General features: G+C 41.8%; 1 protein-coding gene across 1 annotated transcript in view; it reads left to right on the top strand.

Annotated features, from left to right (window-relative positions):
* The first annotated feature begins 405 nt into the window (after nt 1–405).
* The window catches only part of LOC121813078 (up-regulator of cell proliferation-like), an 18,350-nt gene continuing 3,882 nt past the window's right edge, over nt 406–14,873 (top strand). Inside the window, exon 1 of the mRNA XM_042216567.1 lies at nt 406–1,259. Within this exon, the coding sequence (XP_042072501.1) occupies nt 406–1,259 (854 nt within the window). The remainder of the gene's footprint in view (nt 1,260–14,873) is intronic.

Here is a 14,873-nt window from a genome sequence, read left to right as displayed (position 1 = left end):
AGAAGAATATCCAACGGACTGACTGAAATTACTTGGTATCTTCCTTGTGGAAACACAAACATTGATATTTTCAGTGAGCCAGTGGCTGTAGCTAACCTTCGTGGGGACATTGAATCTTTTGAAACACAATACTCCTTTCTGTGTCAGACATCTGCAGCAGTTTTTGTGTTCTTCGGCGATTTGGATGAGTCTGAGCTCAGTCTACTCGCTAACATAAACCAAAAGACACAGATCTTCTTGGTTGGTAATGGTGAAAGTAATAACGAGGTTTTAAGAACAGTAGCAAACAAATTGGGCTTGAGTAACAACAACATCATAACTAAGAAGAAACAGAAAAATGATGCAGATTTTGTACAAACTTTGAGAAAAAAAGTCAGAGATGTGGTGAGAAACTCAAAGATTAAGATGACAATAGAGCAGATGGCAGACATTGCCTATAAGCTGGGAATCCTGGTTGATGAAGACTCTCCAGAGTGCCAGACTGCAAAGACAAATGCAGAAGCCATCACTGCAGAAATTCAAGACATCCATAAATACAAAGAAGATCAGCTTCCACGGCAAGGTGAAATATGGAAAGAACTGACCTGCTTAGAGAAGGAAGAATTTCGACTTCAACATATCGGGTCTAGAAATATTGAAGATTACAGAAGCGAACTTCTGTTACAGAAAAAAGAACTGCGGAAAAAGCAGAACTCTTATAACATGTCAACAGCTATGACATGCTTCATCAATGCAATATCAAGCCCAGGAACAGAGAGGTTTTATTTCCTGAAATTGATGCAAATGAACCTCGATAACCTGTCTCATGTAAAATTGTCTGAACTTCAAGAGAAATATAAAGAAAAATGTAAAAACTCTGAGAACAAAGAGGAGATCAAGGAAATTGACAGACAAATTTCCAACAGCTCACTGGGGACTGAACACTTCTTCCGTGAAATGGGTCAGCTCTATGAAGCTTCACTGTCCCTTCCACAAACAGATCCAGCACATCAACAGCTGCAGCATCTGCCCAAACTGTGTGCAGAGTTGTTGCTTGATGGATTTCCTCTTGAGCTTGTAGATGGAGATGCATCCAACATCCCTCTCAGATGGGTGAGTGATGTTCTCTCTCAGCTCAGTGACTTGGTGTCTCCAAACAGAAAGATACTGGTAGTCACAGTTATTGGAGTTCAGGGCACAGGAAAGTCCACTCTCCTTAACACCATGTTTGGAGTGCAGTTTGCAGTCAGCAGTGGTCGATGTACTCGAGGTGCCTTTATGTCGCTCATCAAAATCAATGAAGACATGAAAAAAGTCCTAAACTGTGACTTCATGCTGATCATTGACACTGAGGGCTTAAAGTCACCAGAACTTGCGCAACTAGACAACAGCTATGAGCACGACAATGAGCTTGCTACACTTGTTATAGGGCTGAGTGACGTCACCATTGTCAATATTGCAATGGAGAATTCAACTGAAATGAAGGACATCCTACAAATAGTTGTGCATGCTTTTCTCAGGATGAAGGAGGTGGGCAAAAAGCCTAAATGTGTGTTTGTTCACCAGAATGTGTCCGATGTTTCAGCCCATGAGAAGAACTCACAAGACAGGAAACTGCTCCTGGAACAGTTAAATGAGATGACCCAGGCAGCAGCCAAAATGGAAAAGAAAGAGGAGAACAAGAGCTTCACTGATGTGATGGAGTACAACCCTGACACTGGGAACTGGTACATTCCTGGACTCTGGAATGGAAACCCACCAATGGCACCAGTCAGTGCAGGATACAGTGAGGCTGTATATGAGCTCAAGAAACACATCATCCAACTGCTGGGAAACTGTGAGTCATCGGCCAAGGATATGTTGGATTTTAAAGAGTGGATGTCAAACCTATGGAATGCAGTAAAGCATGAAAGCTTCATCTTCAGCTTCAGAAACAATCTCGTAGCTGATTTATACATGAGACTCTGCACAGAATTCAACAAATGGGAGTGGGAATTCAAAAAAGAGATGTACACCTTTGTAACAAACGCAGAAAGAAAAATTTCCAATTTTGGTAAAGTTGCTATAAAATCTGAATCTTCTGACATCAATGAATTTCTCAAACGTTTGAAAATTGAAGCCTCCACACTGCTGTCCACATGGGAGACAAGACTTCTAGAAAATCTGAGACAATATTTTAAGAAAACAGACGGTCATGTTCATCTTGTCGAAGGATATAAAGAGGAATTCTCAAGCAATGTAAAGAGCCTTCGGCGTGAAATGGAAAGGAGTGTTTTTAATCAGCTCACAGCAGCAGCAGAAATCACACAGGAAATGATAGAAATTGATCGAATCAAAGAGAATCACATAAAAGAGATTGAAAATGCAGTTTGGGGACTGATTAATGAGTGTTGGAAAAATAATGTTACGATGGGAGAGACAGAACTTGAAAATAAGTTTCTCAAGATGTGGTGTGAAACACTGAAGAAACTTCCTTGTTCTGAAAAGCAAGCTGAGCAAATCTTTACCAATGCATCATCTTATCTGAGAGAAAGCCTGAAACATAAAGGGGAAGCTTCACTTGAACTCCTAGAAAAAAGGCTGGAAGATTGTGGTTTGGTACCTTTCAGATATACAGCTGAAAGATACTCAAATAGAGTTGAGGAAGTAGGTATGTTTTTTGACATTCAAGATTACATAATGGCTGCACAAAAACTGGCTGACAGCATCATAGATGTTTGCACTCAGTTTGTGAGAGAAAAAGTGAGAAGGAAAAAAATGTACTGTGACACATACATCAAGGAGATCCTACACATCACTGATGAGAACCTTGAGAAAAACCAAGAGGTCAAGGCAGACATTATGTTTGAAGTTTTTCTAAAACAGCACGTCTGTGGAATTGCAGCCAGAGAGTTTAAGAAAGTGCATGAAGAAAATGACCCCTACAGATGTTTGATTAAGAACAAGGACAGGTTTTGTGATGATTTCAAACATGTGGTTAATAAAGAAGACCAATGTCAAAAGAAAGCAGAAGAATTCACCAACCAGTGCTTGAAGCCTGCTGTTGAAGACTTTATCAATCAGTCCCTGGGTCCTAAAATCATTGATAAAATGCAGACATGTGAGCAGTTCAGCAATCGAATGTCCTTCCAGTATTCAGTTTTACTGGATTTACTTTCAAAGGATGATTTTCAAAACTACCAGAGATATATTTTCTCATATCAGGATTATGTAAAGACATGGCTACTCAACCAAATACTGGAGCACTTCTCAACTGTGTCAACAACATCTGAGTTTGAGGACAGACATCTCCAGTCATGTATCAGAACCATAAAAGATGGCATCAACAAGGCAAAAACAAGAAAGAGTGATAATGTGAAGACATTTGTTGAAGATATTTGTAAAGAACTTGGTGATAAACTGGTAATTTCCCAGGATGCTCTTGGTGCTTTCATGTTTTTGAACAATGCTGACAAGAAACAGTTTGCTGACTGGCTCACAGTGTCTGTGAATGAGATGGAACAAGTTCTGAGAAAAGAGTTTCAGACACTGAACTTTGAAGTGAAACTACAGCAGCTCCATGTGCAGCCTGAGAATGAGCTTTTCAACAAACTGGTTGGTTGTGGCAAACAGTGTCCATTCTGCAAAGTTGTCTGTGATGCAGGAGGAGGAAAACATACTGAGCATTTTGCTGCAGTGCATAGGCCACAGGGTCTGGGTAAATACACTTGGCATGTAACAAACAAACTTGTCACTGACATATGCTCTTCCTCTGTCATCAGTGAGCAGTGTTTTAGCTGCATTGATACAAATGGTAGATGGCACCCTTACAAGAATTACAATGAAATTTACCCAGACTGGAAAATCCCTCCAGATTCGAGCCTTGAGGCATCAGACTACTGGAAATATGTAATGGCAAAGTATAACACAGATCTTGCCAAAGAATATAATGCAAACCCTGCTGATATTCCTGAAAGTTGGAATGACATCACAAAAGAGCAGGCAGAAAAAAGCCTCAAGAAATCATTTAACATCAAGTAACAACTTACCTTCTCATTTTTGTTCTTGTGTACAGAAGAACACATCCCAGATATTGTAATTTTTGTTTTTGTGAGATAGAGAGAAAAACTAGTATTTCATAAGACAAACCTTAAAATATTTTAACACCCACATACATATTAAACAATATGATTTAAAGCAAGTTTTTTAAAGAAGTTTTTGGTTACTTTTACCTCTGTTTGAAAAATAATCTGCTCACAGGTTTTTTGCACTTTTAAGTAATTAATTCAAGTAATTATATTAAAACTAAATTTTTTTTTAACACTAATCATTAGCTCATGTACATTCGCACATGCATATGAACATCCCTTTGCTTTGTTTCAGATAGTCACTATGTGTGTTATAGATGACTCGGTCTCCATTCTTTTAATGGGACAGTCAAAATGAAAAAGCTAACAGTGCTGTATCTGGGGGATCTGATGTAAAATATTTTCATGTTTGAGGTTTTTGAAGCAAATCTGAGTATATGCTAAATATTTGACTTTGTTATTCTGTATTTAAAATTATCTTTTCCTGCTCTGACATATGTAATCTTATATGTATCTATATGTATTTTTTAAACGTTTTAATGGAACATTCATTCTATATCTGGCATGATCTGCAGAGTTAAACTTCGGTCAGTGTTAAGTTAAAATGACCTCAGTGATGTGGATTTAAAATTGTCTTTCTGTCCATAGAATGTTAATCAACAGGTCTTGAAATTATGCTAGTGATGTATTATTGCCTTCATTTTTAATGTGTTGGGAGAATTAAATTAATTAATTCAGACAAACTGTGTGGCCAAAGACTCATTAGTGTTTCCACATTTGTCTGATCCAGTCCACTGAGATGGGTCTGAATATAGGCTTGGTTGAACCCCAAAAGAGACTGCTCAAAGCTTCCTGATGAGAGTTTTAGATCTAAAGCAGAAAGTCTTATCTGCTTCCCAAGAATCAGAGTCAGGACTCAAATATGACCCAGCTTTTGTCCAGCGTATATGTTTGCACACCATACTCACAGGCTTCCAGAGTGACAGTGTCAGGATAGATATGCAGCCACTCCTGTTAGACTCTAAGACACCTGATGAACTCCTGTTAGAGAGGTTAAATATGGCTTGTGCCAATGAGGCAGAAAGGAAAAACAAGAGTACAGTACCACTGTCGCCAGCTCAGGAAGGGCAGAGCAGACCCGGCCCCACTTTACATTCACGGGAGCTGTGTGGAGAGGGTACACTCCATGAGGTTTCTGGGCGTGCAGATATCTGATGACCTCTCCTGGACTGCAAATACTACAGCGGTGGTTAAAAAGGCCCAGCAGCGTCTCCACTTTCTGAGAGTGCTCAGGAGGAACAACCTGGAGGAGAGGCTGCTGGTGACATTTTATAGAGCCACCATAGAGAGCATCCTAACGTACGGCATAACAACATGGTATGCAGGGTGCTCAGCTGCGGACAGGAAAGTACTGCAGAGGGTCATCAACACAGCCCAGAAGATCACTGGCTGCTCTCTGCCCAGGTCACTGCAAACTCTCGGTACCTCAGCAGAGCTGGCAATATCATCAAGGACCACTCTCACCCCAGCAACCAACTGTTTGAACTACTACAACCAGGCCGACGGTACAGGTCACATAAAACCAGGACAAACAGATTCAGGGATAGCTTCTTTCCCAGAGCTATCACCGTAGTAAATAAGCACAAAAACAATTGAACCTATTCCATACCGTCACTGTCATTATATTAATGCTGCTATCCTGTATATATTGTACATACTATTGTTTGAGTACTTACGATTGTTTTTTTGTACTTTTTATATTTTACATTTATATTTATTATTGAAACTTGCACCAAGGGAGTGGCACTCCAATTTCGTTGTACTCTGTACAATGACAATAAAGGCTATTCTATTCTATTCTATTCATGTAAATTCCCCTCACAAAGTCACATCTCTGGTGGGCAGGCAATGTCTGGTTGAGTGTCTCCTGGACGGCCACAGGCTTCAAGCTCTATGGGACTCAGGCTCACAGGTATCAATCATCGATGAGAAGTGGAAAAAGGACTATCTGCCACACACAGAGCTGAGAGATGTAGCAGATATTATGGATACATCTGAACTCACCCTGACCGCAGCAAATGGGACCAACATGCCATATCTTGGGTGGGTTGAGACAACCTTCCAACTTGTTTCCGGAACGGAACAAACTGAGAAATTGACCATCCCCATGTTGGTAATGAAAGGTTTTCAGCTCACACGCCCTATTATAGGCTACAATGTAATTGAATACATTGTGAATAAGACTGACCAAGCTAAACTGTACAGCACAGTGAGAAAAGCATTTCCCAGCCTCAAAAGACACAAGGTGAAAGCTTTTATACAGGCTGTTAGTGCAGATGCAGTTGACGAGTACAAAATGATGACAAAGAAAGCCTGTATTACTGTACCTAAAAAAAGCCACATGCATGTTGAGGGTCGTATAGCAGCAGGGCCATTTAAACAAGACATGGTCATGATATTTGACCCAGACTTAAACCCCCAGTGGCCAGACAATCTTGAGTTTTTTGATACTTTGGTTAAAGTTAAGAAGGGTATTTTACCCGTCATAACACTAGGTGTCTCTAACCCAACTGACCATGAAATTGTCATACCAGGCCGTACATTAGTTGGTTCGGCTCAGACTATTACAGCTGTTTTACCTGCCCAGGTGTTTGAAAAAGCCGCATCTGTAGCTACTGTTAACCAGACAAATACACAAGCCCAGTGTAGCGCTAGTGAAGAGTGGGACCCACCTGTAGATCTTAGCCACCTGGGTGAAGAGCAGAGAGTATTAGCAAAACAGATGCTCAGAGAGGAATGCCAGTCTTTCTCTAAAACAGACAATGATATAGGCTGTATTGAAAAACTGAAAATGACCATATCACTCAAAGACTACGAACCAGTCACTACATACCTGTCTGTGCCACGGCCGCTCTACCAAGAGATGAAAAGTTACCTGCATGATTTAATAGCACAAGGCTGGGTCAGAAAATCAGACTCGTCATACTCCTCACCAGTTGTTTGTGTTAGAAAAAAAGATGGTACTTTAAGACTGTGCATAGACTACAGAGACCTGAATCGGAAAACCCATCCTGATCGCCAGCCCAACCCACGTGTCCAGGGCATTATGGACAGTTTGGGTGGAAACTCCTGGTTTTCGCTTTTAGATCAGGGGAAAGCGTACCACCAGGGGTTCATGTCAGAAGAAAGTCGTCCACTCACTGCTTTTGTGACGCCCTGGGGATTATATGAGTGGATTCGCATCCCCTTTGGACTTATGAATGCCCCTGCAGCATTTCAGCGCTGTATGGAAGAGTGCCTGGATGGGCTTCGCGACAACATCTGCATCCCCTATCTGGATGACACATTAGTTTACAGCAAAACGTTCAAAGATCACTTGGAGGACATGAGAAAAGTGCTCCAGAGATTGAGAGGCTTTGGTATAAAGCTTAAGCCAAGTAAGTGCGACATGTTTAAGTCTGAGGTGCGCTATTTGGGCAGAATAGTGTCTACAGAAGGCAGTAAAGTGGATACTGCAGACTTTGAAGCAGTCAAAGCACTCAAAGGTATAAAACCACAAAATGTTGGTCAGCTCAGAAAAATGTTAGGCCTTCTCTCCTACTACAGACAATACATAAAAGACTTCTCAGTTGTTTGTATGAACTGTTAAAAGCTGACAAAACCCCAGAGAACTCAGACACCACAAAAGGGCCAAGGGCAAGACCAAAGAGAGCCAGTCAAGTTGTGCCCTCCTCAAAACAAATCGTGTGGACTGACCAGCATCAACGTGCGCTTGAGGAACTACTAGACTGTTTGCTCCACCCACCAGTGCTGGGGTTCCCAGATTTCACACAGCCGTTCATCGTACACACAGACACCTCACACAAAGGACTCAGCACGTCTGTGGAATTGCAGCCAGAGAGTTTAAGAAAGTGCATGAAGAAAATGATCCCTACAAATGTTTGATTAAAAACAAGGACAGGTTTTGTGATGATTTCAAACATGTGGTTAATAAAGAAGACCAATGTCAAAAGAAAGCAGAAGAATTCACCAACCATGTGCTTGAAGCCTGCTGTTGAAGACTTTATCAATCGTCCCTGGGCTGATATCATTGATGAAATGCTGACATGTGAGCAGTTCAGCACACGAATGTCCTTCCAGTATTCAGTTTTACTGGATTTACTTTCAAAGGATGATTTTAAAAACTAAGCTATATTTTTCATATAGGATTATGTAAAGACATGGATACTCAACCAAATAGTGGAGCACTTCTCAACTGTCAACACATCTGAGTTTGAGGACGACATCTCCAGTCATGTATCAGAAGCATAAAATGGCCATCAACAAGGCAAAAAAGGAAAGAGTGATATTGAAGACATTTGTTGAAGATATTTGTAAAGAACTTGGTGATAAACTGGTAATTTCCCAGGATGCTCTTGGTGCTTTCATGTTTTTGAACAATGCTGACAAGGAAACAGTTTGCTCACTGGCTCACAGTGTCTGTGAATGAGATGGAACAAGTTCTGAGAAAAGAGTTTCAGACTGAACTTTGAAGTGAAACTACAGCAGCTCCATGTGCAGCCTGAGAATGAGCTTTTCAACAAACTGGTTGGTTGTGGCAAACAGTGTCCATTCTGCAAAGTTCCCTGTGATGCAGGAGGAGGAAAGGCCATACTGAGCACTTTGCTCTGCATCGGCCACAGGGTCTGGGTAAATACACTTGGCATGTAACAAAAAACTTGTCACTGACATATGCTCTTCTCTCATGATCAGTGAACGCGTTTTAGCTGCAGTGCTACAAATAATGCACCCTTACAAGTTACAAGAAATTTACCCAGACTGGAAAATCCCTCCAGATTCGAGCCTTGAGGCATCAGACTACTGGAAATATGTAATGGCAAAGTAAACACAAGATCTTTGCCAAAGAATATAATGCAAACCTGCTGATATTCCTGAAAGTTGGAATGACATCACAAAAGAGCAGGCAGAAAAAAGCCTCAAGAATCATTTAACATCAAGTAACAACTTACCTTCTCATTTTTGTTCTTGTGTACAGAAGAACACATCCCAGATATTGTAATTTTTGTTTTTGTGAGATAGAGAGAAAAACTAGTATTTCATAAGACAAACCTTAAAATATTTTAACACCCACATACATATTAAACAATATGATTTAAAGCAAGTTTTTTAAAGAAGTTTTTGGTTACTTTTACCTCTGTTTGAAAAATAATCTGCTCACAGGTTTTTTGCACTTTTAAGTAATTAATTCAAGTAATTATATTAAAACTAAAAATTTTTTTAACACTAATCATTAGCTCATGTACATTCGCACATGCATATGAACATCCCTTTGCTTTGTTTCAGATAGTCACTATGTGTGTTATAGATGACTCGGTCTCCATTCTTTTAATGGGACAGTCAAAATGAAAAAGCTAACAGTGCTGTATCTGGGGGATCTGATGTAAAATATTTTCATGTTTGAGGTTTTTGAAGCAAATCTGAGTATATGCTAAATATTTGACTTTGTTATTCTGTATTTAAAATTATCTTTTCCTGCTCTGACATATGTAATCTTATATGTATCTATATGTATTTTTTAAACGTTTTAATGGAACATTCATTCTATATCTGGCATGATCTGCAGAGTTAAACTTCGGTCAGTGTTAAGTTAAAATGACCTCAGTGATGTGGATTTAAAATTGTCTTTCTGTCCATAGAATGTTAATCAACAGGTCTTGAAATTATGCTAGTGATGTATTATTGCCTTTCATTTTTAATTGTGTTGGGAGAATTAAATTAATTAATTCAGACAAACTGTGTGGCCAAAGACTCATTAGTGTTTCCACATTTGTCTGATCCAGTCCACTGAGATGGGTCTGAATATAGGCTTGGTTGAACCCCAAAAGAGACTGCTCAAAGCTTCCTGATGAGAGTTTTAGATCTAAAGCAGAAAGTCTTATTTGCTTCCCAAGAATCAGAGTCAGGACTCAAATACGACCCAGCTTTAGTCCAGCGTATGTGTTTGCACACCATACTCACAGGCTTCCAGAGTGACAGTGTCAGGATAGATATGCAGCCACTCCTGTTAGACTCTAAGACACCTGATGAACTCCTGTTAGAGAGGTTAAATATGGCTTGTGCCAATGAGGCAGAAAGGAAAACAGAATATCTTACCAGAAGACAGACGACAATTAGTTTAAGGGACTCATCTCTGCAATCAGATTGACTGCTACAAGTGGTTAAAGCACGTGCAGCTTTTGCAAGTGCAGTCAGAGATGTGTCACCGGAGAACCGCTGCTGAAAGGAATTACAGAGCTCAATAGAACCACCCGAGCTTATCAACTGGTATGCAGGAGCTGGACAGGTGTAAAGCCTCCACTGAAGAGGTCGTCATCAACATCAGCTCAGATAAGAGACTCTACGCAGCTCGTGAGCTGGCTCACTCAGTCAGTACCCACCACCAGACTGGCAGTATATAGGACCAGCGATTACCCAGGGCACCACCTGTCAGAACCAACCTCAGCGACGTACAGCACATAAAACCAGCCGCCAGTCAGGGAGAGTCCAGCATCTTGCCAGCATGAATGAGTCAACGCGCTCACCCACTGCTACCTCTGTGGGATAAGACACTTCAGCTGATGTGAAGCAGAGGTATGATTAGGAAACATTTACCAATTTACCCCGGGAAGTTTAACCATGCTCATATCAATTGTCCAATTACAAAAGTGGTGAGAATGCACTGTAAACGCACTTTTCAAGAAGCGAACAATGTGAGACAACTACAACATGCACTGCTTAGACAAGAAAAAAGAGCTGTCCTACATTCCAGCTCATGTAAATTCCCCTCACAAAGTCACATCTCTGGTGGGCAGGCAATGTCTGGTTGAGTGTTTCCTGGACGGCCACAGGCTTCAAGCTCTATGGGACTCAGGCTCACAGGTATCAATCATCGATGAGAAGTGGAAAAAGGACTATCTGCCACACACAGAGCTGAGAGATGTAGCAGATATTATGGACACATCTGAACTCACCCTGACCGCAGCAAATGGGACCAACATGCCATATCTTGGGTGGGTTGAGACAACCTTCCAACTTGTTTCCGGAACTGAACAAACTGAGAAATTGACCATCCCCATGTTGGTAATGAAAGGCTTTCAGCTCACATGCCCTATTATAGGCTACAATGTAATTGAATACATTGTGAATAAGACTGACCAAGCTAAACTGTACAGCACAGTGAGAAAAGCATTTCCCAGCCTCAAAAGACACAAGGTGAAAGCTTTTATACAGGCTGTTAGTGCAGATGCAGTTGACGAGTACAAAGTGATGACAAAGAAAGACTGTATTACTGTACCTAAAAAAAGCCACATGCATGTTGAGGGTCGTATAGCAGCAGGGCCATTTAAACAAGACATGGTCATGATATTTGAGCCAGACTTAAACCCCCAGTGGCCAGACAATCTTGAGTTTTTTGACACTTTGGTTAAAGTTAAGAAGGGTACTTTACCCGTCATAACACTAGGTGTCTCTAACCCAACTGACCATGAAATTGTCATTCCAGGCCGTACATTAGTTGGCTCGGTTCAGACTATTACAGCTGTTTTACCTGCCCAGGTGTTTGAAAAAGCCACATCTGTAGCTACTGTTAACCAGACAAATACACAAGCCCAGTGTAGCGCTAGTGAAGAGTGGGACCCACCTGTAGATCTTAGCCACCTGGGTGAAGAGCAGAGAGTATTAGCGAAACAGATGCTCAGAGAGGAATGCCAGTCTTTCTCTAAAACAGACAATGATATAGGCTGTATTGAAAAACTGAAAATGACCATATCACTCAAAGACTACGAACCAGTCAAACGCACATACCTGTCTGTGCCACGGCCGCTCTACCAAGAGATGAAAAGTTACCTGCATGATTTAATAGCACAAGGCTGGGTCAGGAAGTCAGACTCGTCATACTCCTCACCAGTTGTTTGTGTTAGAAAAAAAGATGGTACTTTAAGACTGTGCATAGACTACAGAGACCTGAATCGGAAAACCCATCCTGATCGCCAGCCCATCCCACGCGTCCAGGACATTATGGACAGTTTGGGTGGAAACTCCTGGTTTTCGCTTTTAGATCAGGGGAAAGCGTACCACCAGGGGTTCATGTCAGAAGAAGTCGTCCACTCACTGCTTTTGTGACCCCCTGGGGATTATATGAGTGGATTCGCATCCCCTTTGGACTTATGAATGCCCCTGCAGCATTTCAGCGCTGTATGGAAGAGTGCTGGATGGGCTTCGCGACAACATCTGCATCCCCTATCTGGATGACACATTAGTTTACAGCAAAACGTTCAAAGATCACTTGGAGGACGTGAGAAAAGTGCTCCAGAGATTGAGAGGCTTTGGTATAAAGCTTAAGCCAAGTAAGTGTGACATGTTTAAGTCTGAGGTGCGCTATTTGGGCAGAATAGTGTCTGCAGAGGGCAGTAAAGTGGATCCTGCAGACTTTGAAGCAGTCAAAGCACTCAAAGGTATAAAACCACAAAATGTTGGTCAGCTCAGAAAAATGTTAGGCCTTCTCTCCTACTACAGACAATACATAAAAGACTTCTCCAGAAAAGCAGGTTGTTTGTATGAACTGTTAAAAGCTGACAAAACCACAGAGAACTCAGACACCACAAAAGGGACAAGGGCAAGACCAAAGAGAGCCAGTCAAGTTGTGCCCTCCTCAAAACAAATCGTGTGGACTGACCAGCATCAACGTGCGCTTGAGGAACTAATAGACTGTTTGCTCCACCCACCAGTGCTGGGGTTCCCAGATTTCACACAGCCGTTCATCGTACACACAGACGCCTCACACAAAGGGCTAGGCGCAGTGTTGTACCAGAGACAAGATGGTAAGCTGCGAGTTATTGCTTATGGCTCCCGTACTCTAACAGCGGCTGAAAAAAACTACCACTTCCATGCAGGAAAACTAGAATTTTTAGCATTGAAGTGGGCTATCACTGACAAATTCAGAGACTATTTGTACTATGCCCCAACATTTACTGTCTATAGCGATAACAACCCGCTAACGTACATTCTGTCAACAGCCAAACTGAATGCCACCACATCAAGATGGGTCGCTGAGCTCGCTGATTTTCACTTCACCATTAAGTACAAACCAGGGAAGGAAAACAGTGATGCAGATGCTTTATCAAGAATGCCACTTGATGTCGAAACCTTGATGAGAGACTGCTCTGAGGAAGTGCCACCGGACACTATTGCAGCTGCTATCCAGGCCATTGAGGTACAGAAAGACACACCTGCCGCATGGACACTCTCAGCTGCAGCAATGTCAGTCACAGCAGAAGGTGAGCCAGCAGAAGCAACATTCACACCCATACCAAAAGAACAGCTTAATGAAGCGCAAAAGTCTGATCCTGTTATAAGCCCTGTATTACAGTGTAAACAGACAGATTCAAAACCACTGCCCAAAGAGCTAAGAACATTTGACCCTAAGACAAAATGTTGTTCAGAGAGTGGGGCAAGTTAAGACTAGATAACAATGGCATCTTGTACAGACTCACTTCTGCCCGGAAACAGCTAGTCCTGCCAGATCAGTTCAAAAAGACTGTACTTGAAGAGCTGCACAATAATATGGGCCATCAAGGTGTTGATCGCACAGTGTCTTTGATACGTGAACGCTTCTTTTGGCCACACATGCAGGCAGACATCGAGCATTATGTGACCAACGTTTGTTCCTGTGTAAAGCAGAAAAAGCCCAGCCATGAAACAAGAGCTCCTTTAACAAACATTGTAACTACGCAGCCCTTTGAGCTGGTGTGTATAGACTTTCTCCATCTTGAAAAATGCAAAGGCGGTTATGAATATATTCTAGTGATAACTGACCACTTCACACGTTTTGCCCAAGCCTATGCCACCACCTCAAAGTCAGGCAAAACTGCTGCAAACCTGATATTCAATGACTATGCCCTAAAGTTTGGCTTCCCCTGTCGCATTCACCATGACCAAGGAGGTGAATTTGAAAATCAGCTATTCAGTCAGCTCAAGAAACTTTGTGGCATGGCCGGTTCTAGGACAACACCCTATCACCCAATGGGGAACGGTCAAGTTGAACGTATGAACAGGACATTGTTGCAAATGCTTAGAACGCTAACTGAAACACAAAAGTCAAACTGGAAGGAATCTATCAACAAGTTAATGTATGCATATAATTGCACACGTTGTGAAGTCACTGGCTACTCCCCATTTTACCTACTGTTTGGACGGTCACCCAGGCTACCAGTAGATATGCTCTTTGGACTGTACTCAGAAACAGATTTTAGTGACCACAGAGACTATGTTGAAAAATGGAGAAAGGGCATGGAACAAGCTACTCTATAGCAAATGAGAATGCAAAGAAAGCTGCTGAAAAGGGCAAAAGACACTACGACACAAAAGTAAGGAGTTCTGTGTTACAACCTGGCGAGAGAGTTCTGGTCAAAAACCTGACACCTAGAGGAGGCCCAGGGAAACTGAGAGACTATTGGGAGGACACTGTTCACACAGTAGTCAGACAAATGGGGCCTGACCTCCCTATCTATGAGGTAAGACCGGAGAGAGGCAGAGGGCGCTCTAGAGTGCTTCACAGAAACTTGCTTATGTCATGTGACCACTTACCTTTTGAAAAAGTGCCTGAAAAAGATAATCGTACAAGACATGAACAGAAAAAGACTGATAAACCTGTCGCTGTTGTGCCAGACTCTGATGATGAGGGCAGTGTTGATGAATACCGCTGTCATTACGCACCACCTCAACCTGTGTCCCAGCCATCAGAACAAGAACTTCTCACAGCAACGTCTCAGCCCGCAGCTTCAGTCCCTG

Source organism: Haplochromis burtoni, unplaced genomic scaffold (assembly GCF_018398535.1).
Source record: "Haplochromis burtoni strain Fernald_Lab_line unplaced genomic scaffold, NCSU_Asbu1 Contig_1119, whole genome shotgun sequence".
NCBI lineage: Eukaryota > Metazoa > Chordata > Actinopteri > Cichliformes > Cichlidae > Haplochromis > Haplochromis burtoni.
This window is presented reverse-complemented; position numbering and strand designations above follow the sequence as displayed.